At 39.6% G+C, this 26,254-nt stretch overlaps 3 protein-coding genes across 3 annotated transcripts in view; all 3 read left to right on the top strand.

Annotated features, from left to right (window-relative positions):
• The first annotated feature begins 486 nt into the window (after positions 1–486).
• Positions 487–8,903, top strand: mpv17l2 (MPV17 mitochondrial inner membrane protein like 2). Its single transcript, XM_080032990.1, has 6 exons — positions 487–583; positions 1,462–1,682; positions 2,247–2,408; positions 5,361–5,441; positions 6,498–6,622; positions 7,604–8,903. The coding sequence occupies exons 2-6, from the start codon at positions 1,493–1,495 to the stop codon at positions 7,703–7,705; spliced, it is 660 nt and encodes a 219-aa protein (XP_079889116.1). The 5' UTR covers positions 487–583; positions 1,462–1,492; the 3' UTR covers positions 7,706–8,903.
• A 3,049-nt stretch (positions 8,904–11,952) lies between these two features.
• Positions 11,953–18,123, top strand: cist1 (colon, intestine and stomach enriched 1). Its single transcript, XM_080033359.1, has 4 exons — positions 11,953–12,064; positions 13,778–14,176; positions 14,805–14,968; positions 17,535–18,123. Exons 1-4 carry the CDS (start codon positions 12,001–12,003, stop codon positions 17,577–17,579), a joined length of 672 nt encoding a protein of 223 aa, XP_079889485.1. The 5' UTR covers positions 11,953–12,000; the 3' UTR covers positions 17,580–18,123.
• A 2,616-nt stretch (positions 18,124–20,739) lies between these two features.
• LOC307254320 (3',5'-cyclic-AMP phosphodiesterase 4C-like) overlaps positions 20,740–26,254 on the top strand; it is an 87,892-nt gene continuing 82,377 nt past the window's right edge. Inside the window, exon 1 of the mRNA XM_080032652.1 lies at positions 20,740–20,911. The gene's annotated coding sequence lies outside the window, so the exon portion shown is untranslated. The remainder of the gene's footprint in view (positions 20,912–26,254) is intronic.

The following is a 26,254-nucleotide window of genomic DNA, read 5'->3' as shown; positions in this document are numbered from 1 at the left end:
CAAATGTTAATAGTGATGTGAGAAAAGCACCAGAGCGACTGAGAAAAACTGTATAATAGGCCTATAGATAATTGAAACTACAAACACGAATTTAGTTTAAATGGGCATGAGGCCACTGACAGCGAGGATACGTATATCCTCTCTAAAAAATAGAGGCATTTTGTATCACAGTTTGCTAAAAAATTTTAGGCACTTTATAGGCCTAAGAAAGATAATAGATAGATAGATAGATAGATAGATAGATAGATAGATAGATAGATAGATAGATAGATAGATAGATAGATAGATAGATAGATAGATAGATAGATAGATAGATAGATAGATAGATAGATAGATAGATAGATAGATAGATAGATAGATAGATAGATAGATAGATAGATAGATAGATAGATAGATAGATAGATAGATAGATAGATAGATAGATAGATAGATAGACCTCCAGCCCTGCAGAGGGCGCCCTGCTCCATCATTCAATGTTTTCACTGTCACAATGGTCGAAGTTTAATTCAGTCAGATGCCGTTTACCCATGCGTTTACCTCTCGGTGTATCTCCTGCAATAACAGTGTTATTCCTCAGTGTTAGGTAAGGTTTTTAAATTAACAGCAAATATAACTGGTTTGGGTTTCAGGTTAAGGTAATGGGAAACTTTTGCGCAACACCGGCTCATTCTGGCCTCTCGTCAGTTTGTGTTATGTTTCGTCAGAGAGGAAGCAAGAGAAATCCTTGAAAACATGAGTGGATAATTTTGTACCCATGTTTTGCACATAAAAGGTCAATGTCAGCGCTTGTGTTGGGCCAAATATAAAGCGGAACAGTCCACAGTTGTCCCCAGATAGGGGGAAGCCGAGCTTTTGATCCGTGTTTAATTGCACTTGTCTATAACATGCTAGCTTTGAGCTACTGTCCAGGTGTTACGACGAGTTTTGTCACCCCACAGATAATCGAGTGCACCTCAGCTAAAGGTCAAACTTCCATACATTACGAAGATTTTTTTAAGGCGAAATGCTGTTTACAAACGATACACTATTCTTTATCAGATTAATAAATTATGATAAATAAACTGAAATCTATAGTTCTTGAAGAAATTAAAAGGCATCAAGGGGGGGTGCACCTTTCAGTCACAATCTTAAACCTTTCACCGTGGTTGAAGGCTATCAGATTCACTCTGTCAAAGTTGATTAAATAAAGCTGATAAAACCATTTTGGTTCAAGCGTCATTACTGATTCAAGGTTGATTATTATTATTATTATTATAGTAATACACCCCTTATTATTTCAGTTTAAGCCATCACTAAATTCGTTGAAATTACACTGTTGAGCCAAAATGACCCCAAATTTGAGCTGGTAAAACTATTTGATTCATGTGTGTGGATGCATTTTTCGGCAGAGGTGTATTTAGTAACGCACACGCAATTAATATTTACTTCTAATGAAAGCTGCTTCTTTTGTAAAAAACACAGATGACATCAGTCTCTCTACGGTCTAAACATCATGCTTCCCCGGTTGGGTAAAGAGTTCCTGGGCCGGATACAGTTCAACTGGCGGCCGTTGTTCCAGGGCCGATACCTGCTGCTCACCAACACCGTGGCTGGAGGAGGCATGCTGGCTCTGGGAGACGCAGTGCAACAGAGCTGGGAGATCCACAAGAATCCAGGCCAAGTCAGAGACTTAAAGAGGACAGGTGAGCCAGAGTTGGAATATGTTACTAATGATGATAAAGGATATCTGCATGCTTCATCGGGATCTGGGTGGCTGTTTCCCCTGTATTGAATAATAGGATACAATTTAACATTTGGTCAGATGTTAAAACATTTAAATGATCTTTACATAATATTTTTCCTCAAGATACAAAATGCTAACTCCTATCTGCGTTGTGCTAATGTGTTACATAATACATTACTGATGAGTGGAAACATTCCTAAAACTTAACACCAGAGAGGGCAGTAAAACTCTGCTTCTCAGCCTGTACTGGTCCTAAGTTACTCTTTAGATCTCACTCGCAAAAGCCTTTCCTTAATATTTGATTGCATAATGTTTAACAAACCTCAGATACAAACAGCTTATATAAAGCACAACAACCACATTTTAAAAATGTTTTTCTCACTGTTGCAATATCCTCAGCCATTACTCAGGAAACAGGTTGATTCCACACTTTTTAATGCAAAACAGCAAAGTTTCAAAATACAGTATACTGAAATCTCCAACGAATCTCTTTCTTTTCCCCGTTATATCTCCCCCTCTATAGGTCGCATGTGTATGTTGGGCTGCTCCCTGGGTCCAGTGATGCACTACTGGTACGGCTGGTTAGACGCAAAGTACGTTGGAAGAGCTCTGAACACGGTGTTCAAGAAGGTTCTGGTGGACCAGCTGGTTGCCTCTCCAGGATTTGGGATATGGTATTTTCTAGGTGAGGAAAAGATGTCACTACATAAAGTCTCACGCATCCCTTAGTGCAGTGGTTCCCAAACTTTTTGTGCCAAAGGCACACCAAAGGACAAATAAAAATTTCAAGGCACACCTATTGTGCAAAATAGCCCTATAACACGTGTTATCACTAATATCATCTGTTTATCTGTTAAGTTTATAATTATTTCAAACAAGATGTGACAAAGACAACTATTCTACTCATGAAATATTTATTAACAAAATACTTCACAAAAATATTTAAACTTTATCAAATTGGGCTTAATCAAACACACCCATTTCAACCAGACAGGTGAGGCAAAGGAAACAGAAATTCAGCAGAGAACTGTCCATGAGAAAGCTGCATGGTCCTGAATCTGACCCACAAATTATAACTGTAACATTTAGAATCAGGCTTTTTTTGTAAATATTCTGCCTACTAACAAATCAGTGGGACACATGTGCCTGTCGGGGCGCACAGATTTTTTTAATCCTTGGTGGCACGGAGGAGAGGGCCACTCGCAAGTCCTACTCAACAGAGAGCCGTGACCTGGTCTTGTTCTTCATGTAAACAAGAGTGGAGAACGCCAACTCACACAGGTAGGTGGTGGGGAAATGAAGAAGTTGGTCGATAGCGTGGTGGGAGATGGTTGGATATTCTGATGCACAAACCAACCAAAACTGATCGAGTGTGAGCTCACTAAATTTCAGTTTCAGCGTGCGGTCCGCACGGAGCTCTGCGCTCTCCTCTCTCTCCTTCATAGTGAGCTTCTCGGTTGAGGACTCGGACTCCTGGTTGAATGGGTCTCGGATCCAGTCATTGTCCTCGATGTCCGCCACACGTGGAAAATAGCGCTCAAACCTCTCTTTTAAGGTCTGAAGGTGTTCGGCATATATAGCGCGCTCACTGGCTGCCTGTGACGCAGCTGATGCCAGCGGGAACATGTTCATGGAGCCCTGTTCCAAAGCCTCGCGCCACAGGGTCAGTTTGCCCATAAAGCCCCGAATCTTGTCTGTGGATGATAAAATGTTTTCATTCCTGCCCTGAAGCTTTGCGTTTAACTCGTTGAGATGCCCAAATATGTCTGCAAGGTAAGCCAGCCTGGCGCACCAGCTCTCATCCGCGAGCCTGTCCTTATGTGGGACAGCGTGTTCACGTGAAAATTCCAAAAGCTCTTCCCGAAGCTCGTAAAAACGGGATAAGACTTTCCCCCGAGACAGCCATCGTACCTCTGTGTGGAGGATCAGGCTTTGGTGGTCGGCTCCCATCTCAGCGCACAGCTGGGAGAAAAGGCGAGATTTCAGGGGCCTTGATTTGATGTAATTCACCATCTGCACAGCCTGATTCAGCACCTCAGTCAACTCCGGGGGCATGGTTTTGGCAACTAATGCCTCTCGGTGCAAAATGCAGTGGTTGGTCACTATCTGTGGATTTTGTGCTTTTACCTTTGCAATAAAGCCTCTCACTCTCCCCGTCATGCATGCCGCACCATCCGTGCACAGACTGACGCACATACTCCAGCACAGATTGTTTTCTTTTAAGTAGTTATCAGTTACCTTGAATATTTCTTCTCCCGTTGTATGGCTTGCCATTTCTTTACAGAAGAAAAAAGTCTCTTTAATAGAGTCACCGTCAACATACCTGACGTTTGCCAGGAGCTGGGCAGCCCCACTTATGTCGGTCGATTCATCTATTTGAAGAGAAAATCTGCCGCTCGCCTGCAGTTTCTCTGTTAAATGTTGTTCAATGTCTTCTGACATGTCATCTATTCTTCTTTTGATTGTGTTATCAGATGCCGGCACCTTGGATAGCTCATTTGCGGCATCTGGACCCAGCATGACACCTGCAATTATTTTGCAAGCAGGGAGGATGAGTGTCTCCGCTATTGTGTGAGGCTTCTTTTGCTTTGCAATAAGCTCCGCTAGCATGTAACTAGCCTCCATTGCCTTTTCAGACACTTTCACGCAATCCAACAAACGGTCTTGCTGCCTCTGGTTCAGATCCCGCGCTCTTTTGAAATAGGCCAGGTTTCTCTCAGCGTGGAAGGGATGTTTGGTTTCCAAGTGCCTCTTCAGCTTGCTTGGAACCATATTAGCATTAGCTAACTTCTCCCGACAGAGGACGCACTCCGGCTGAGGAATGTTGACATCCCCGGTCCAACTGAAGCCATAAGACAGGTAACTTTCATGATACTGTCGGCTGACAGTTTTTTTCCTCTTTTCTTTCGGTGGGTTGTCGGACTCGGCAGTCTCTGCACTAGTGGTTGGTGGTTTGCTCCGCACGAGAAAGCGCTCCATTTTCCCTCTTGTTTATGTTTTAATGTTGTGTTGGCCTACTGCCTTTGATGTGTCACAGTCTAAATTAAATTCCCACCTGCGCAACTGCGCGAACAGCGAAATGTGGGATCCTCTTTGAGGATTTTTTAAATAGTTTTTAGATAAAGAGTTTGACTCTGTATTATGGAATGAGTGCATTCAAAGTAGTATATAGTAAATTAAAATAATTATTTTTGTATAGTTGTATACTATATTGCAGTAGGCTATGGTTGTCACAAAATCCCACGGCACACTTGGACTTGCCTCACGGCACACCAGTGTGCCGCGGCACACAGTTTGGGAACCACTGCCTTAGTGCACACACACACCTCGTCATCAGGGTGTTAGCAGTTTCTCTATGATGACACACATTCACATGTAAGACAGAGTCAAAGGTTGCACTTAAAGACGTGGGTGAGGTAAGACAAAAGCTGACATATGTCAATATCAGAGATGGGTGGAGTATAAAGATCTCCTGTGATAAACAGTTTAGATTTAACTGTAGTTTTTTTTTCTTACCTCATGTTGTATCTTGTTTTCTAAGAGTCTGACACTCCTCAAGCCTCTTACCTTATCTGAAAGTGGTTTTGATGAAGCGTGGCTCTGACGCACATTTGACGTCCAAATCTGTTTATTGCAGGTATGAATTTCCTGGAGGGACACACTTTATCGGCAGGATACAGCGAGTTAAAAGACAAGTTCTGGGAATTTTATAAGGCAAGTACACCTGGGGTCGGGGTCTGACCTGCTTACTGTATCTTGATCAGCAGATCACTGCACATGGGCTCACAATATTCTACACTCACAACAAGTTCTTCTTTGTTCTTAACCACGACGAGATGTGAACTTTACAGTTTTTCCAGGCATAACACTAAATAAAGTACCTGGCAAGTAACAAAATCTAAATCTTGGGAAATCATCAGGTTCTACGGGAGCCCAGAGTGGTCGTGCTCGCAATAGTTTAAAAAAAGTTGGTCTCAAGAAACCTTAAGGCCATTTTCTTAAGACTCCGAGATATTAACTTGTGGTCTCCAAATAACAGAATTTAATATTTTAAGTAATAAGAGGGAAAAACCTCACGCGTTATCGTTATCACAATGGAAAAAATATTGTTTTCTTGTGATCATAAGATAATTTACCACTTATCACAAAATATGTTTTCCTCTTATGTTCAATATCTGGGAAAACTAGCTTTGTTTTTGTTGAGATTGTGCGTTGATTAACTTGTTTTCACAGGAAAACATTATTAAAAAGAACTGCAAGCACAACCGTTCTTGGCTTCCGTAGGTTACAGTAACAACTCTTGTGAAAACATCATCCAGTAACCTACAATAAACCATGAGTTTAAACAGTGGTCCGGTACTTTGGTTTTAACTCTTGATGTTGTCTATTGAAAAGTGCCAAGCTTGAAACATTGAACTCCTGACTCTTTGATCCAGACTGAAATATCTCAACAATTATAGAATGAATTGCCATGAACAGTCCCCTCTGATTTTGGTCATTTCTGGCCTTTTCTCATGCTATCGTGGGAAACAAAACATCTGCTAAACATCAGCACGTTAGCATGCTGATGTCGTAGCATTTATCTTACAGTACAGCCTCACAGGTCTGTCAGTCATATTTCTCAAAACAGAAATCTTGGTTTCTCGACAGCTTAATGTGAAAGATAAACAACCCCCCCCCCGTCTTTGTTTAATGGTTTTAACGATGTTTGCACTGCGTAATCTGTCCTAGTCTGTTGTTTACGCTCATCTGTGTTGTTCTTCCCTGCAGGCAGACTGGTGTGTTTGGCCGCCCGCTCAGATGATCGGCTTCTACTTCCTCTCGCCCCAATTCCGCGTCATTTACGTCACCTTCATCAGTTTAGGGTGGGACACCTACCTGTCCTACCTCAAACACAGAGTAAGTCCAGATTAAAGGGATATCCTGCCTCCGGGGTATTTTTCACTTCTTTAATGAGGAAGATGTGGTTTGTTTTACATAACAGTCAACAACACATTTTAGGGTTAATGTGCTTCTGTGCTTTGAACGTTTTTGTTAAAGCGGACCTATGATACCTTTTGACTTTTATGACCTATAAACGTTGTTATGATGATTTATAGTCATGTTTAACCATACTAGATTATCAAATAATGACGTACATGCATTTCGACGTATTCCCTGCTTACCGTCTGGGGTGTCTGTGCAGAGCACTAGACACTATTCTAGCCAGTCGAGAAGTCACGTGTTCAAAGCGGCTTGACGCTTTGTAACATCGTGACGTCGCATGTAACTTGGTGTCGTCACCACGCGGATGTTTCCATGTATGGTAATGCTGCCACTTTCCTACTCGCGTCTGCCTCGCGCCCTTATAGGTCCATGCTCGCACCTCCCGCCACTGAAAGTGTTCCGGAAGGAAGGTAACCAATCACAACGAAGTTGGGTTTTCAGGAAGGGAGGGGAGGGGGCGGAAATGTCAAAAGCAAAGTGTTTACAGGGCATGCTGGATTGCCAAAATAAGAGAAAGAGCTTCCCGAAAATCTACATAGTTTTTTGTGATGTGATTCGTGTCAGGTTGCTCTATAGCAGTGTAAAACAAGAAATGAAGACCAGAAAAGTAGTATAATAGGTCCTCTTTAACACTTAAATGTGTTTTGGATCCATCTTAAGTAATTAAAACAGATTTTGCTCTATCTATTTTTTGTGCTCCATGTTAAATGTATGTACTGAATGTGCTGAATGAATGATGGATGAATGGATGGATGGATTGTTACATGGATTGGTGGTCATCAAAACTGTTCCTGATAAATTCTCCTCTCATGCTGCAGATTTATGTACCTACTTAGTACCTAAAAATGTGGTGAAGATATGGATTTTATTGATTGGTTTCCGTTGTGTTGACAGATTGACAGCGACGCCCCTGCTGTGGCTTCAGATAGCAGTAGCGCTGTGGAGGTTGAGACGGAAGCGCTCCCACTGTCCAAACCGCTCGATGAGAAAACTTAGAGACAGAGCTCACATTCAACTGTGAAGTTGTTAAACGCACAAAAAAAAACTTTTTCCAACCCTTGTCCACTTTAAAATAACTCCATGTTTCTGTATGAAAAGAGGAGCACTGGATCTTTAAAGTGGAAGTGCCGAAACACCTTTCTGATAATGTCTGTTGAGTTTGAATGTGTCTGTTTTCAATCAAGTCTGAATGATGTGCTCTCCTATAGGAGCGTTCAGGGATCAAAGAGCTGTTTCGCTGTGTGCCATACTGAAGCCTCTGATGGTACTGGTACAGCATGAGTGTAACTGCTGCCATTATCAATGCTAGATTTAAATTTAAATTGAACCACAATCTCGTGTCTATGTATTGGTAATCCTTTGAAAACACTTTGACATGAAAGAATCATCATTGGTGTGAAACAGCTTCAATAGCCAGCTCCAGTTCATATGTTATAAACCTGCAAAACTTTGCCTTAATATGTAGACCAATGTCAGGCTCCTGTTTCCATGCCCAATCATTGTGTGTCTTCAGTTTATCCATAGCATGATTGTGATTATTAAATATAAGCTTTTATATATTTTTATCATATCAAACTGAATCCCCAGATGTACATCTTAACTTGAATACTCATTCATATTCAAAATATGCTGTAGTTTTTTACACTAGTTAATATAAATTGTACTTAACATACTGATCTTTATAACTCCAGCAGCTAATATATGAATGAGGTACTTTGACTATTGGCAGGTCTATTTATACATATATAAAAATACAACAATGTTGCTGCTTCTGTATTTAATGTAACAACTTTACCATAAATGTGGTCTACCAAATGTATCATAAGAATATTAATGTGTGAAGAACTTGAATAGAAAGGAATACTATATATAAGACTGTAAATAATTCTGAATGCTGATGAATTGCATTTATTTTATTGCTTTTTTATTGTTGTATTTTTGTGTAATTTAAAGAATATTTGGGCAGACAGAATAAATACATTCTTGTGTTTTCTTCATCTCATGAAGAAAACACAATATGTTAGAAAAATTATGCATTTGTGAAGTGTTCTTTTCTTATACTCTGATGATTATTTGTGTAATTATATGTTTTTACCTTTAACAACGGGACGAGGTTCAGCTCTTTGCACATGTGAAGGATTATCCCAGGTGTCAAATTGTAGTGATTGTATTCATTGGTCTTTGAAATTGTTAACATTTAACTGAAATTTGTGACCAAAGGACACAGTCAAAGTTTTTCTGTCCATTCAGTGTTGCAAGAATAAAATTATTTTGTTTTGTTTGAAATAATTTTCCATCCTATTCTGAATGTACAACAATACACACATTCAACAATATTGTCATTTTATAGTGAAAGATATTTTTATCATTCCAAAATTAAACTACTAAATTTATGTGCAACATTCTAGACTTTTTAATAATATTAATTAAGTAATTTTAATTAGTTATTGTATACACTATTGTTGACATCGTGATGCCTCAAGAAGCTAAATTAGAAAAATAAACTTCCTTGAGTCTGAAAAATTTAAATATTATCAATTTATGAACTGCTACACGATTTAAAGTGCTGAACATAATGTAGGGGAGAACGGGGTAAAATGTCACACGGGTTGGTTGTCACAATCGTTATATCTCGGAATCAGAAGGCGCTGTCTGTGAAATTTTGGTTTATAAATATCCAGAATTGGAATCAGAGGTCACCTACATAGTCTTCCTTGAAGTTAGACTGCTGAATTTGAGGTGAGGGGACTGTTTGTGTTTTTCATGTCAAATTGAAAATATTTAGCTCCTCAGTTCTTTTTTTTTTAGGCTTTTACACAATGTGTTTATAACAAAACACTTGTTACCCATAAAAAGTGTGAAGGGTAAACTATAGTTTAGATTATGGTTAGCAAGCTAATTACACTCAACAAAAATATAAACGCAACACTTTTGTTTTTGTCTGGATATTAGTGGGAAGTGGTGCACGCTGACGTATATGCTGGTCAAGCACATCCCAAACATGCTCAATGGGTGACATGTCCGGTGAGTATGCTGGCCATGCAAGAACTGGGACATTTTCAGCTTCCAAGAATTGTGTACAGATCCTTGCAACATGGGGCCGTGCATTATCTTGCTGAAACGTGAGGTGATGTTCATGGATGTATGGCACAACAATGGGCCTCAGGATCTCATCACGGTATCTCTGTGCATTCAAAATGCCATCAATAAAATGCACCTGTGTTCTTCGTCCATAACAGATGCCTGCCCATACCATAACCCCACCACCACCATGGGCCACTCGATCCACAACATTGACATCAGCAAAGCGCTCACCCACACGACGCCACACACGCTGTCTGCCATCTGCCCTGAACAATGTAAACCGAGATTCATCCGTGAAGAGAACACCTCTCCAACATGCCAGACGCCATCGAATGTGAGCATTTGCCCACTCAAGTCTGTTACGGCGACGAGCTGGAGTCAGGTCAAGACCCCGATGAGGACGACGAGCATGCAGTTGAGCTTCCCTGAGACGGTTTCTGACAGTTTGTGCAGAAATTGTTTGGTTATGCAAACCAATTGTTTCAGCAGCTGTCTCAGTGGCTGGTCTCAGACGATCTTGGAGGTGAACCTGCTGGATGTGGAGGTCCTGGGCTGGTGTGGTTACGTGGTCTGCGGTTGTGAGGCCGGTTGGATGTACTGCCATATTCTCTGAAACGCCTTTGGGGACGGCTTACGGTGGAGAAATGAACATTCAATGCACGAGCAACAGATCTGGTTGACATTCCTGCTGTCAGCATGCCAATTGCACGCTCCCTCAATGCTTGTGGCATCTGTGGCATTTTGCTGTGAGACAAAACTGCACATTTCAGGGTGGCCTTTTATTGTGGACAGTCTAAGGCACACCTGTGCACTAATCATGATGTCAGATCAGCATCTTGATGTGGCACACCCGTGAGGTGGGATGGATTATCTCAGCAAAGCAGAAGTGCTCACTATCACACATTTAGACAGATTTGTGAACAATGTTTGAGAGAAATGATAATATTGTGAATCTGGAATGAATTTTAGATCTTTAAGTCCATCTCATGAAAAATGGGAGCAAAAACAAAAGTGTTGCGTTTATATTTTTGTTGAGTGTAGTTGTCCAATGGTTGTTGGCCTTGATGCTAGCAAGAAATTCAAGTTGGGGTTGGTCGTCAAATTTTTTGGGGGGTTGGTTGTCACATGTTATCCAAAGGCTGCAGCCAGAAAAGGAACCCAATAACGAAAGAAATTGTCAAGCTGTATCCTCACTGACACCCCAGAGAAGGAGAATAGAGCAGGAAAAGGCAGCTAGCACGCAAAAGAAAAAAGGGCAACAAAATCAAAACAACCAAGTGCATCCCAAACTAAACCAGCTGCCAAGACTAGAGTAAGTTATGTAAGCCTATTTGTCAACTTGACAATGCAAATAAACTTTCAAATGTTGTTCTGCTTTCTTGCCTTCTTTTTAAGATTATTCCCATTAAGATAACATTGTGACAAACAACCCCATAGTGTGTGACAACTGACCCCTTGATGGGGTTGGTTGTCACAATATGTAAGGGTGTCTTTGATGATTAATTTCTTCTTTATTACAATAAGGTAGAAAAAAGTGAGGGGTACACATTTCAAGCCAACACCTTAAGCTTCAATTTAATGTAGGAATGACTATTGAAAGATGTTTAGGTGATGAGCAATTCTCACTAGAGTAAAAAGTGTGCCTACTTACCCCATTCTCCCCTATATTAGTGACATGAAATGCATTGATCAAAGATATTAAATTCACATACAAGACGAAATTATGAGTTTTAAATAGTAAAATAAAAAGACGTACAAAGAGATGAATAAATAATGACAGTACAGTGGAAGATATAAAGAATGGAATAATAATACATGGAAGAAGTACCAGATATTTATTCTGGACAGACAATGAAACATCTCGTGCAGCATGAAAGAGCTTTATTATAAATAAACATGAAAAAGTAAACGTTATATTATTACAGGTTGGGGCCCTCACAATAGAAAGCAAGACAAGTCATTTTGGAAATAAACCTAATGAGATGCCAAGATGGTGCGCTGAGCAAATACAAAACCATGTCCAAACACTGACTAATACCCAACCTGCTGGATTCGATGTGCGCCAACCCACAGAGTTTAGAGCACACCTACTCAGGCGGCCAACACATCCTGCTTTCAAGGATGTAGTCTCTGTGTGTGTGTGTGTGTGTTTGTGTGTGTTTGAGTGAGTGCTGTCGGTATGACCACCAGCCTTTTCCTCTCTCAACATGCAGCCTGTAGCGATGCACCTCACTGCACTGGTGTTCCTGGTCACAGTGACGGTCTGTACAGGTAAGACGACATAACAAAATGTGTTCCTGTTAAACTAGTGCGTTGGTTTGTATGATAATTTCCCTGAAGTATCTGTTCATGACTTACAAAGATGCAAATGTAGATGCAAATAGGAAACTTCCTGCAGTGAGAGGGAGGTTGAGCGGGTTAGTCTGAGGTGGTTCAGTGCAGAGCTTACTACAAAAAAGCATTGTATTTAGTAGAATTTTAATGCCCAAAATTGCAATGTCAAGCGGAATATCTGAGGCCAGGATTGTACTAAGAGTTGGTACAACACGTGGCCGGATAGATAAACAAAAAAAACATGCCAAATGTCCATGTGTGTTGCTGTGAAAGACAAATCTAAAATGTTCTGTATTTTGTATTGTATGGAATATTAAATTGAAGTATGAACCGCCATAAAAAAAATCATAAGAGGAAGGTAAAGTAAATGGGAAGGTCTATTCTGGGTGGAAACCGAAGCAAATATTTGATCAGTGCAATTGAACCTGAGCTGAACCTACTGTGATGTCGGCTACTTCTGCAAACACCTTTAAGCACACGCACACACGCACACAGACACACACAGACACAAACACACACACACACACACACACACACACACACACACACGAACACACACACACACACACAATGCCAGATGACTGCCAGCTGTTTTTGTGCATCACCAGTAAACACAAATCATTACCTGTTAATTTGGCGTAATGAATTAATCACGCTGCAGAGCAAACAGTATTTAAAAACAGCTGAACCTCAGAATACTAAACCTTGCCTTAAAGATATAAAGAAAAGGGCTTTACAAGTCGACCGAACAATCTCATATCAAGGTCCATTTAGATGCATTATGGAGCTTTTGATCATATCATCATATTACACAATCTCCATCAGCAGTTGGAGTGTTTTGTTCAGATGTGGTGGGAAATTGAGATGGCCATATTTCCTTTTCATTTTGGCAGTAACATTGAGATTGAGAAAGTGCTGCCTACAGTAGCTGTTCTGGAGCATTGATCACAGGTATACTATAGCTTAATATTTGTAATATGGTTTGAAGTTTCAGAGTAGCTTCAACATGGAGTTGAGGGCCCTGTGAGGCATCTGGACCAAAAGGTCCAAAGATCATTGTAGTTCATACTTCTATTTCATACTGATCTGCTTTTACAAAATGCTCTGGGTAAAATCTATAAAATTCCTGATGGGAAACCTACACCAAAATCTAAAGCATGCAACTATTGTGTGGTCTGAGGCCAACAAGATAAAGTAAAAGTAGAATTTGTCTATCTCAAGGGTGTTTAAAGTGCATGGCTTCCTTTGAACTCAATCTGATTAGTTTGATAACGTTTGTTTTTGATGGGTACACATTGACATAAAGAGGTGATAATGTTGACTTAACAGTGTAAGTGTTGAAATACCTACAAAGCAGAATTTAAAGTGTTGCTAAATGAACCTCTTGAAAGTGGTTATTTACCTTGGTGGGGCTGCATCGAGGGCTAACTAACAATGCTGTTTGGTTCGTGTGCTTTAATCTTTAACTAAAACTCCAATTGTCTTGATTGGCTACTTAACCAATTGAGTATCTAATTGAGTGTTTACTGGTTTAGGGTAATGGTATTAGCTACTTTGCATAGGTACATTCCAGCGATGACTCTGCTTTCAGTTTTAAAAATCTGTTTAGTTATAAACCTTTTTATAACAATTTTTTGTTTGTTTTTGCAGGCGCCACCACTTCCTCTCCAACTGAACAGACAACCACAAGTGCTGCACCCACCACCAGTTTGGCTGTGACAGGGACAACTAATGTCATTTCATCCACTGTGAGTACCACCACCAACACAACGCCACTTTCAACAACAGCACCAGGGAATACCACCGCCAACACTTCAGGAGCAGTGTCATCGTCACCACCGTCATCGGCTTCAACACAATCAGTCAACACCACAACAGGATCCACAATTCCAAGCCCTCAGACCAATACGTCCAACCAGACAAATAACCCGACGACTATTCAAACAACCGTCCAAACAACCAACCAGACGACGAACGGGACCGTATCCCATGAATCAACACTCCCACCAAACATCACTACAACCGCATATGCAAACACAACCAGCTCAGGTCAGACTACTGAGGGTTTGACACGTTTTCATGCTTTCTTCTGAATTGGAGAACCATTATTTAAAAAAGTATCTCAAAATATGAAAGTAAAGTAAAGGCCGTTATGCCCATGGCAAACAGACACACGTCTGTTTGCCATGGGCATAACTTAGGCCTATGTTTAGTATTGTATTTTTGTACAGCACTTTGGTCAACCAATGTTGTTTTTTAAATGTGCTATATAAATAAATCTGACTTTGACTTTCTAACAGACATCCATTAAAGATGGACAGGTTTTGGTTTTTACTGTTGGAAGTTGTGAAACAGTTGTTATGCTAGTTATTACACATCAGCAGTTAAATATGAGAAACCCCAGACAATGGTTACCCTCAAGGTAATGTAAAAATAGATTAGTACAGTATCATGGAAGCTGTATTCAGAAATGTGAATACTATTTTCATACACTGTAGGTTGATAGTATACAGTACATTCTCCAGTTTGAGTGCCCTCTGCTGGCACAGTTAAGAGATGTTATTATTTTCTTTACAACAACCTATTTTTGGACAGAGGCAGAAATATGTTTTTCTTTTTCCCCCTCAGTTTTGTAAAGTAGTCACTAAGGTCACTTTGTTGTTTGTCTTACCCTCAGGTGTCTCACATGAGTTTGGAAAAGATGACTTGACAGCAAACCCGGGCCTCGTCGCCATCATTTGCATCTTCTGTATTGTCCTTGCCCTCGTGCTGGTGGTTGCCACTGTGAAATGCATTCAATCACCGAGGACCAATTTCGAAAGGCTTGAAGATGTGCCAATGGTGAGTTAAAAAAGCAGGAAATTGGGTGTTTTGACAGACTTTCACATGTTTGGTGAAATTACTTTTTAACTTCTTAATTAAATCAGATATTTACCAAATGTCTTATATAACACATTTGAACAAGCCTGAGATAAAGGTTATTCTTTGCCATGCTGGCAGTGAATTGGTCAACTATTACTTTTGTGGATTGGTTTAGACCTAAATATCTCCACATCTTTTGATAAATTGCCATACAATTCTCAGTCATAGTTCCCAGTGGAGGAATATCACTCTCTTTGAAGATCCCTTAATTCATTTAACCTTTAATGTAGCACCATCATCAGGTCTATATCTTTAATTTGTCACAATTATGACCTACCAGCAAAACTAATAACATTCCCATCAGGCAGCTGCACTTAGTTTTCAGTGCTTAATGGACTTAATATTAGCAAGCTAAATTACTAGAATAAGATGGTTCATATTGTACTTGCTAAACATCAGCACATAGGATAAGCATTGTCTTAGCATGTTAGCATGCTGACATTAACATTGCGGTAACAGTGCTGCTGAGCCTGAGCCTAAATACAGCCTCAGAGAGTGGCTGGTACGGCTTTAGTGTTGAAGATTTTGGTCTTCTTTCACATTCAAAGCCATTTTTCTTCTTGTAGACAGGACACAAACCTTTGTGACTCTTGAATATTTGGCGCAATTGTAAAAGATGGGGCTTGCAAATGTCAACTCCAACCGAAGATGAAAACCAACAAAAACATTGTATGAGTCTAAGAATTATGAATGATATACAGTAAACATTGACATGTCAACACTATAGTGACGATCAACCTTATGTATGCAATTTGCCCAGTATTTCCGCCAGGATACCAACATACACTTGCTATTTTATAGAATATGATACAAAATGTGAACAAGCTGTTAGTCTAGTGGCCTGAACCTGAGATGATTACCCCATGCAAGGGCTGGCATAAAAACTGTTTTCGACTGCCGTGTGTTATTTTCTTCCTTTCCCCCTCAGCAGTAAGCACAGCGGTTTGCTGCACTATCTTTTACACAAACAGGAAGCCTCACTGGGTTGTCATTGTGAGAAAAAGTTACAGAAACAAAAGAGTGTGTGGTGAGCATGTGATGACTAAACACTTTCCACATAACAAATCGCGTATCATTACACTCAGTGGGCATTGAGACATTACTTAGCATCCTGCCTTCTTTTAATGTAAATTCATGTTAAATTGTGACGTAGAATCAGGACCCCACTGTGTGAAAAACCTCAGAGACGAAAGCAAAACTCTCTATAAAATATAACTACTGTTACTAGCTATCTTTATATCTTTATTGCCACAGGACAATAGCAGCTTTAAAAATATTCAAGGTCATGTTGGATTAGGACAGATTGTACTACATATGAACATACAAACGCAGCATGTACCATATGTGGCCATGTTTCATAAAACATAGTTATAAAAGTTAAAACAAAGTATAATTAGGTAAAAGGGAAATATTGGGGAAAACAATTTGGGTCAAATCAGGAAAATTTAAAGTTTTGTCAGCAATTCTATTTAACACCACTGGATTTAATGGCCACTAATTTACACTATTTGTCTTGACCCTCTTATGAGTGATTTCCTGTTTCTGCTTTGCAACTAATTGGCCATCTTGTTTCCATTTTGCCAATTCAATTTTTTCAAGTGTTTTCAGGGTTGGAAGGGACGTTTTGATATCAAGATATCCAGAACAACATAAGTGTCCTTATTTAAAATGTCCCCTTATGTTTTTGTGGTGAGAATGATTGCATATTGTCTGTTGCACAATACTACACTGAAATAAGAAATTCCTGTTTGTCACCGACTGTTTCTCCTTACATTTTCAATCTTTTCTTCCATCCTTTCAAACTTTGTTTAGAATTTGTGTAACAACACTGCAGAGAAATTACAAAGCAGAAAATAATTCCGGAAACTATCTCAACCCTTTTGTAAAGAAGGGCAGTGAAAATGAAAGTTAAATGATTGGCTCAATCAGTTCCAAAATAGCCGAACACACCTTTGTTCTTCAAGGAACTCTGTAATGACTTGTATTCAAACCAGAACTGTTCATTTATGAGAAATATTGACGTGTTTACCGTACCAGTCCCAATAATTTAATTCAATTTAGTTCGGTACACTAAGGGATAGCTCTCCCTTTGTGTCACTCTGATTGGAAGTAAGTTCATATTGAGAATAGAATAGATAATATAAAAGACTCCTTTAGTGTTGTTTCTGGATAACTTTTGAGTTTAGCTCAGTTGTTATAGTCAGTGACTTCAGACAGCCAACACAGGCATTTTAACACCATGCTTGTTAGAGGAAAAAATTATCACTGGTTTTTGAGACTCCACACACAAGATTGATGTTGTTGTGCTTATACCCGGCACACCCCCCAAACCCGCTGTCAGTTCTCATGTCATCCACAATTTACCATGTCAAGTTTCCACAGAAAGATGACTCAGCCTCCCACAGATAAAGTGTGTTGTGTGCAGATTATTGTGAATATGTGTTGTTCCTTTTAACCTCTTTGCTGCCTCTTTTCATCTCTCCAGGGCAAAGTGAATGAGCAATCTCCGTTTGCCCATTACTCAAAATGACGGAGGAGGTCTTCATCAGACAGGGGGTCCAGGAGGGGTCCGCTCTGCTGTACAACTCTGACGTTTCTTGACGAAAAAAAACACACACACAAAAATGTCGACCACGCCAGCAGTGACGAGAAGACAGGAAATAACGTTTTTCTCTCAGGCCATTATTACTTTACGTAGCACCTTTTCGGTGACAGTGAAATATTTCTGCGTCAGCTTTGACCATTGACCTGCTTACCTGACAGCTCTTGAACTCTGCTGATTTGGCCTTTTGAAGCTTAACCAATTGTTGCAATAACTCTTCCTCCGTAGTTTCTTTTGAAAAGAAAAATCATCATGAAAGTGCAAATTTAAATGTTCTCCAAATTGGCAATGCATGTCCTTGTAAACACTTACAATTCACAATTGCACTCTTGCACATAACAATTTACAAGTTTAGGTTTACACTGTGATTTGGGGATATTCTACTTGCACATCTGTTTTGTCAGCGGTGCTGGCAAAATGTATTTACAGTGTTGAAAAGGTATGTTAAAATGAATGTTATCCGTGTGTACAAGTGCCTTGTTTGGATTTTCATTAAACATGACTGTTATTGGCATGTACACATGTGTGTGTGAAATCTCCTTTGTATAACATAATGTATTGCCATTTATAATGATAAACGATGTCTTCCCTGACTTTAGTCAGTACAAACAATTTTTGGAGGCAGAAATAATCTTGTATAAATAACACTGACAAGTGCAGGTACAATTATAGTTTGACTTGCTGATCTTGCAAATGCACCTCTGTTAAAATATAATCCTGGTCAACTGGATATCTTCTGCCTTAACACTAAACCTGGAACTAGTCTGCAAGAATATGACATATATTTGCACCACATTTTGAGTAAAGCTCAGACAAAAATGGTTTCACTCTGTGTAGCCTATCTCTTCACATAAGATGATGACATATTTAATCCTACATGGAATCTTATCTGTGTAGTAAAGCTGCTCTGGCTCATTAACTTTACTAATGTTTACACTCAGGGATTGCAGAATATCCATGATTTAAACAAATCTGTGTGAATGTATTGGTCATAAATGAGCCTCATCTCTGTGCATTATAGGCAACCTGTCAGACACACAGGTTTAAAGTACAACATTTTCTATGTATTCTTAAAAATAAAACAAGTATTCCTGTTAAGAAATTAGAATAGAGAATATAAATATACACTGTTTTTGCTTTAGCGTGTAACTCATATTGATGTTATGCTCAGGAGAAGAACCCAGCACTGCTGTCTTTTGTCTCATCACCCACACAAAGACATGATAAGGCTCTCTAGATAAATGACTCCAGAGATAAGGACTGTTGTCTGCAGGGTTTTATCGTTGGATCAACCCAAAAAAGGTCAGAGGGAGGAAGATGAGCTGAATGCTTGCCTCGACAAGATTGTGGTCTTGTTGTCTTTGCATCTGTGTAACTTCACTGAGACACTTTGACTGTTAAAAACATACAGCAAGTAGAAGTAGAAGACTTCAAAGGCATATAGGGCTTACGTAGATTTTACAAAAGGACATGAAGTTTCCGGTGGGAAAAAAAAACAATTAAGTAGTACATTAATAAGAAAAATATTCTGGAAGATTAAAGTGGTCAATTGAGAAAACAACTTGAATATTCTTTGAGATTAAAAAGTCCAACAATATATTGTTTCCTTCTGAATAGACCCAATTCACTGCAATGTGTCTTCAAAGTCTGGATGCATAATGTGATGTGTTATACCAAACACTAACTGAGTTTAATGAAGGAGAGAGGGAACTGTGGGCTGTGCATCATGCCGTAAAGCTTTGTAATAAACCTTGTTTACCCTGCCGCACATGCACAAACTGTCCCTATAAAAACAGGTTTACGCAACACTTATAATATGAGATTCTGAGCTAAAATCACGAGTATTTCCTTATTGCTAAATCTGATTGCAAAGTATTATTTGATTAGGTGTATCCACTGCAGGCATAGCACATATCAAACAATGTGGTTCCTTTACAAAGAAGAAACAATATGTCCGTGTTTTTTTCACTCAAAAGTGACTGATTTCACAATCTTAAAGAATTTCAAGTTTTTCTAATACATCTGCTGATACCTCCTTATCTCGGCTCCATTCTATTTTATAGGCTACCTACAATGGCCCTAATTCTCTGTCAATTCTGACCCAATCACTGATAATAACTGAATTATAGACATAGCCTACTGAATAATATTTGTGACTGTGAGAGAACCCTTTTTAATTCAGTTGCAAAATATGTTTTTAAATTAGAAATGCATCCCAGTTGGCTTAGCAAACATCTGGATTTCAAATGAGGCTTGAAGTCTGAGACTGGCTGACACATCCCATAGTTATCTCTTTCTTCATTTCCCATTTTCTTATTGACCTATTGTATAGGCTACTGTGCAAATAGGCCTATCACTAAATTGCCTGTTTGTATGAATAATAATAATACATAAATAAAAAGGTTTGACTGTGTTGTCACCTATTGGCAATTAAATGAAAAGCAAAGTTCCAGAAAGGAAAGTAAAAGGGAAATAAAATTAAAAGTTGTGCCTTGTGAGCAAGGCAAAGCAGCCCTCTTAAATGTACACCCCTTTTTATTATTATGATTGTGATTGTGAGTGAGACATGAAAAATAACATAAGATAGGCCTAATGAACAAAATAAATTATGACTGATTAAAATACAAAAGTGTGCTACTGCGCGCGCGTGTGTGTGTGTGTGAAATGGAAGAGTGAGTGTGTGAGTGAGTGTGTGTGTGTGTGTGTGTGCGCGCGTGTGTGTGTGTGTGTGTGTGTGTGTGTGTGTGTGTGTGTGTGTGTGTGTGTGTGTGTGTGTGTGTGTGTGTGTGTGTGTGTGTGTGTGTGTGTGTGTGTGTGTGTGTGTGTGTGTGTGTGTGTGTGTGTGTGTGTGTGTGTGTGTGTGTGTGTGTGTGTGTATGTTTGTGTTTGTGTCAAGAAATGTCATCATGCCAGTGTTGATCAGTAAATATCATGGTAAATATGCAGAGGAAACCTACTCGTGGTTTGGCGTAGTAAAGTTGTTTACGTCCTGGAGTTAGACTTCCTGTCACATGATCCATCCGTCGACGTCACGGTGACGGCAGGGCACCAGCGCTTAATGTTGCATAGTTTGAAGTCTACCTACAAAGTAGGCAAAGCCGAACCCTATAGGTCCATGGCCGAACCCCATGAGCCGAACCAATAGACATGGGAACCATCGTTAACTTAAGCAGCATTACCTGACGGACACCCCTGACAGGTCCAGCTGCTTTGTTCTGCAGGAGAGGGGGAAACCAGGCGAGAGAGAGGACGCTGCTGAGGTGAGTGAAAACGAGTCGTTAAAATGTTGGCTACCTCCACACTTTAAAACTGTGATAGGCTATTTCGTCAGATGAGTTCAGTTAGTCAGCAAATGTCTTCACATGAACAGGTTTACCATGTAAAGTAAATAAGGAAAAGTGTAAAAAAGAATAATCAGAAAATCTCACTTCCTTGTGGGAGTCTGGACTACTAGCCTACTGTGACAATAGAAACATATAAGGCATAAAGTGATAAGTCTTCAGTGATTTTACACTAACAGCATATTTAATGTAATATCTCCTCCATATAACACAATCATGGAATTCAATAGTGTGTTTGTGTAGCTTAACATCACGTTTTCTTTCGTATTTTACATGGGAGAATTACTTTCAAAGGCAAATCAAAAGAAGATATTTATCTGTGGGGATACAAACATTGATTTACTTAAAAAAGTCATTCACTGACTGAAGAATTTGTATCTGTATTGTCACACGCAGAGAGGAAAATGGAAAGCATGTCTGTTGTACACTGGCAATGAATAAGGAGACCTAAAATTGTCTGTGTATTGGAATCATCTTCTTAAAAAAAATAAAATAAAAAATAAAATAGTTTTAACTGTATCAGTAGCTGTGTATCGGTGTATCTGAATCTGATGGCAGTGCGGGCGGGACCTGATAAGCCTTTGGCTTCTCCTGCCACCCTTCGGACGATAACACAAAGTAATATGTATGAATATGCAAAGAGAAAATTGTGTATTGTGTGTAATTGTCCGGAAGAATAATAAATAAATAAATAAAAATGTTTACATAAAAACTCCTGTAAAAAGACATAGACTTTGAAATTTTGCCCTGGAATGCATTAATGTAACAGGCTACTCCCATAGGGACTCGCCTTGTTGTAATATTTGTATAGCATCCCATATAGTGTGCACCAAGAGACCAGCGTAGTATAGCTTCCAGGCAAGGTTGTGTATTGTGTTGTAATGGAAGCTGCACTGAGCTTGTTGCTTCATGAGCAAACCAATGTGGAATGTATTTCCCCAAAATATTTATGCGTTCCCTCCTGTTGTCTTTATCTCCTTCCTTTCCCTTTATTCAGTGGAAGAGCGAGAAGCTGCAGCTGGAACTTTTGTCTTTAAATCCGTCATCATTTCTTTATCTCAAACACAACTTTCATAATGGGAAGGAACAAAAACTAGTTTTTTGGAAGAGTTTGTGTCAGACCGGTTCCAGCCTGAAAGAGAAATGCTGGTGTAAACTTGCACACTCTCGCATGACTCTGCCCAGAGCCTCTGTTAAGCTCCTCGAGGTTTAGAGTTGTTCCGTCAGACCTGTTTCTCAGACGTGAGGAACTTTATATAGTCATCAATTCAACAAGAGACACAGAAAAAGAAGCTATGGCCGTCCGCTGTGTCTCCACTAGATGGCGTTCTGCTCCTGCTATGAACTGCAGCACCCTCCTGCTCTTTTCTTCCATAGCCATCTGAAGCTGTTTGATCTGCAAACATAAGCAGAGAGCCTGTAACTAAATCTGCTTTCGCCTGTCTGTATGACTTACTGGCAGGTTGACAGAAAAATAGCATTTGTCTTGTCACTTCCTATAAGAAATCACTACTGAGAAGAAGAAAGAAAAATAAACTTTTATGAACAGGTGACTAAAATTCAGACTTGATTTGACAGTCTTCAAATCTTGTCACAGCAGCAGTATTTTTTTCAGTTTAATTAAATTGCAATTTCTGACTTGTTGGTTGAGGCTTCCATTTGCAGGTATGACGTCAGTTGTCGTAGCTGTTGTGTTTAACAAAATGCAGAGTTGATGGTTTGAAAATGAAGGAAGAGAGATCTGTGAAACTGCATTGATCCACATGACGGTATATGAGTCCCTCAATGATAACTGTCCAAAATGACTGTGTCTTGTGTTTGCCTGAGTTTGGCTCCTTAGTGATTTTAAAAACTATTTGATATGGAACTTAAAGGTGCAACGAGGAACTTTTAAATATTTCTCAAATAGTCTTATTTATCCTTTGATGATCATAAATCGCATGTAACAGCAATCAAGACCATCAGTGCAAAGAATGCTATTTGTATATAGTTTTGTTTTCTTAATGCCTTTGTCATGGGTATGGTCACCCAGGAACTACAGCTGGCGTAGTAACACACTACCGCTTTGGTCCAAAGGGGCTGCAAGAATGAACACAAACTGAAACTTTCTCGGAGCACCTCTAACATAGGGAATATTTTTAATATATTAACACAAACATGCCATTTACATAAAATACAAACGATGCTTATTGGGCATTGACATCCTTATAAATAATGTAATATATAATATACAATGTCTAGAAAGAAAGGGACAGCCCTGAACTGAGATGACCACGAAACAGAATGAAGGATTTCAATACAAAAGCCTGAATCATATTGTTGACTCCTTATCAGCTCAGGTTTTAACAAGCCTATATGTTGTGCGTCATTGCTACGACAGCATCACAAGACGCCTTGGGTGTTCACTTTATGACAGTTGATTGTAGAATTTAAGACAGCGACAACACAGCTGAGATGGTTAATCATTACAGCCCTTGCTGTGTCAGGGCTTGTGACACACACAATGTGAACTTAAATGTAATTGGAGCACTAGATGATGTGACCTAAATGATACGTCAATGTATTTAAAATGGTTCAATTAACAGCATTTTTACTTCCACTGCCTTGCTGAATATACGCTTTAGTGAATGTGAGAAATGCTTTTGAAATGTTGAAATCCGGACTGCAGGCAGCTACAGCTGACAAGAACCTCTAGCTTTCTCTTTCAGCTGAGCCTTATTTTCATATTTTGTCCTGAAGACTTGAGTAGTTGACCTTGCTAAGGTACCTGTCTCTCTGATTAGGGGACTCATTAGGGTCTGAGAGGTTTCCAATTAGGCCCTTGAATAGACATCCCTCACAGCAGCTTTTATAAGATGTCATTGCAGAAAAGGCGCTCATATTGAAAATAACAGTAACTAGACTCCTAAGGACCTCTTCATCCTCTGAACCAAATGTCAGTTCACAATAGTGAAAAAGGCAGGTGTGAGGGCAAATTTATTTGTAACCATCATATTGATCTGTTTTTCTATATGTATATCACATCAGTTTAACACATGTGCATTTCCTCTAAGAAATGTGCTGACAACAGTTGCTTAAACTAATTTAAGCAACTGTTGTTGACCACAATAAACCACAATGACCACAATAAACCCCTGAGACCTGTTTGACCATCTGTTAGTTGACACCCCCGTTGTTTAAGGGGGCTTTTAAAATCCCTGTCTGACCAAAAGATAGTGTCAGTCCCGCCGGGGGCTGACCATGCAGGTTGGAAACTTTACTCTGTAACTCTGTTGTTTTATCTACTTTTATTAAATTGTTTATATTGAGAAGTTTCAGTTCATTTATTCCCACAAGGTTTAACTGATTAAAAACTTCCACAACAGCAGGCTGTCATTATTTTGCAAAGGGAAAAATTGCCCTTACAAAGAAAGAGACCAAAGTTAAGAAGTGTTGCCCCATTGGCTGATGCTGTCAAAGTGGCATCTGGAAACTAGGAAGAAGAGTGATCAAAATAGATCTTGCAGAGACAGTAGCGGAGCGAATCGGGGGGCATGAGCCTTTACAAGCCCACTAGAAAACTTTAATATGAGGATTTTTTCTTAGAGGCGAAATGAATAAAGAAAACAGCAATCCAGTTCATTTAAATACTTATAGGAAGGATTCATACACTGGGAGGTCTGACAACTTGACAACTTGTCATACATTTGCAAAGCGGGTGGCACTATTTCAGAAGCTTTTGGAAGGTTTTCGGAAGTTGTTCATTCCTTCATCCCATAGAAATCTTAAGTGACTCACAGTTGGAGCATTGATGTGATCCTCCTGGTGAAACCGTCAGCCCAAAATATTTAAGGATTTTTTATTTATTTATTGCTGAAAAGTTGATGGTAGAAGACCAAAACTTTTGGGGGAAATATAACTATGACTCCCAAGGTGCATTCTGGAAAGAGACATCCAATTAAAGTGCTAAACATGTCTTTCAAGCATCGCTAACAGCAAGCAGAAGCTAAAGGTGACAGTGCAGAGAAAACTCGCACACAATCACTTTTGGAGCAATCATGTCAACTCCTGGCTGTTTTTACATATGGGTATTGTGTGGTAATGTTGAGAAATGTTTGGACAATACCTGGATCCTATTTGTCCAATGTTAATTTAACTCTGTGGGCGACTGTGGCTCAGTTGGTAGAGCGGGTCGGCCGATGATCAAAGGGTTGGAGGTTCGATCCCCGCCCTGCCACCTGTGTCATAGTTGTTGTGTCCTTGGGCAAGACACTTCACCCACCTTGCCTCGAGTGAATGTTGATAGTTAGCCTGCTATCGGTGTATGAATGTGTGTGAATGGTAACGTGGGAAAGGAAAACAGGTCTCCCTTGCAAAAGAGTCTTCGGTCTCAATGGGATATACCTGAATAAAAAAAAAAGTAAAAAAAAAAAAAAAACTTGGGCGGAATATTGTGATATGTGTGTGCGTGTTATTGTGTGTGTGTTTGTGAACATGAGTCCCTCAAAAAAGTTGACACCAAACACCAAAACCTTATGTTTTTAATTTTTTCAAAACATTTTATTTATTTGGATTAAAGCTGGGGTGGAGGATTTGGGGATAAAATGGCAGTTGGGATAGAGATTCGAATTCAAATACCTCAACCGCTCCACTTGTTCTCTTTGGTCCCTCCCTTATGGTCCCTCCCTGACACGCTCTACACCAACAACGTCGTGCCAAAGTGAATGGACAGTCCCAACAGCCAATTAGAACAGAGAATCTGAGCATCGTACTGATTGATCAAAGTGTGCAGCTCATGTTAACTTTGACCAATCAGAAATCATATACCCCAGCTTTAAGTGCTCATTTTTATTTTTGGGGGGTTCCCTGCGATGTAATCTTTTTAAAAATCCATATAACTTTTTACAAACAATGTCCGGAGTATCCTAATTTAATATAAAGGCCAGACAACACTTTGAGTCTCTTAAATAGTTTTTTTTTTTTTAAGATATTTTTTTGGCATTTTTATGCTTTATTGATAGTGTAGAGACAGAGTTGAAATGGGGCAGAGAGGGGAGTGACATGCAGAGAACGACCGCGGGCTGGAATCTAACCCGGGTCCCCTGCTGGCCAAGGCCCATGGGGGGGACGCCCTACCAACTGAGCTAAGGGCGCCCCCTAATCTCTTTAATAGTTGAATGTGTTTATTTGATTAAATTTGGTTCCACCCCTGCGTCTAAGGCGCTCTTATGGGCCGAGATCTCTGTGTGCGGCACTTGAGAATAAACAGTACATCTATATTAT

The sequence above is a fragment of the Ammodytes marinus genome (genome assembly GCF_949987685.1).
Source record: "Ammodytes marinus genome assembly, chromosome: 8".
NCBI lineage: Eukaryota > Metazoa > Chordata > Actinopteri > Uranoscopiformes > Ammodytidae > Ammodytes > Ammodytes marinus.
Note: the sequence above shows the minus strand (reverse complement) of the source record. Positions and strands in the feature narration are given on the sequence as shown.

Coding starts and splice junctions, on each gene's coding strand:
- mpv17l2 (XM_080032990.1), top strand. CDS start 1,493: ATGCTTCCCCGGTTGGGTAAAGAGTTCCTGGGCCGGATACAGTTCAAC. Junction 5,442..6,497: donor CTGGGAATTTTATAAGGCAA/GTACACCTGGGG, acceptor CCCTGCAGGCAG/ACTGGTGTGTTTGGCCGCCC. Junction 6,623..7,603: donor TGTCCTACCTCAAACACAGA/GTAAGTCCAGAT, acceptor TTGTGTTGACAG/ATTGACAGCGACGCCCCTGC.
- cist1 (XM_080033359.1), top strand. CDS start 12,001: ATGCAGCCTGTAGCGATGCACCTCACTGCACTGGTGTTCCTGGTCACA. Junction 12,065..13,777: donor CACAGTGACGGTCTGTACAG/GTAAGACGACAT, acceptor TTGTTTTTGCAG/GCGCCACCACTTCCTCTCCA. Junction 14,177..14,804: donor TGCAAACACAACCAGCTCAG/GTCAGACTACTG, acceptor TCTTACCCTCAG/GTGTCTCACATGAGTTTGGA.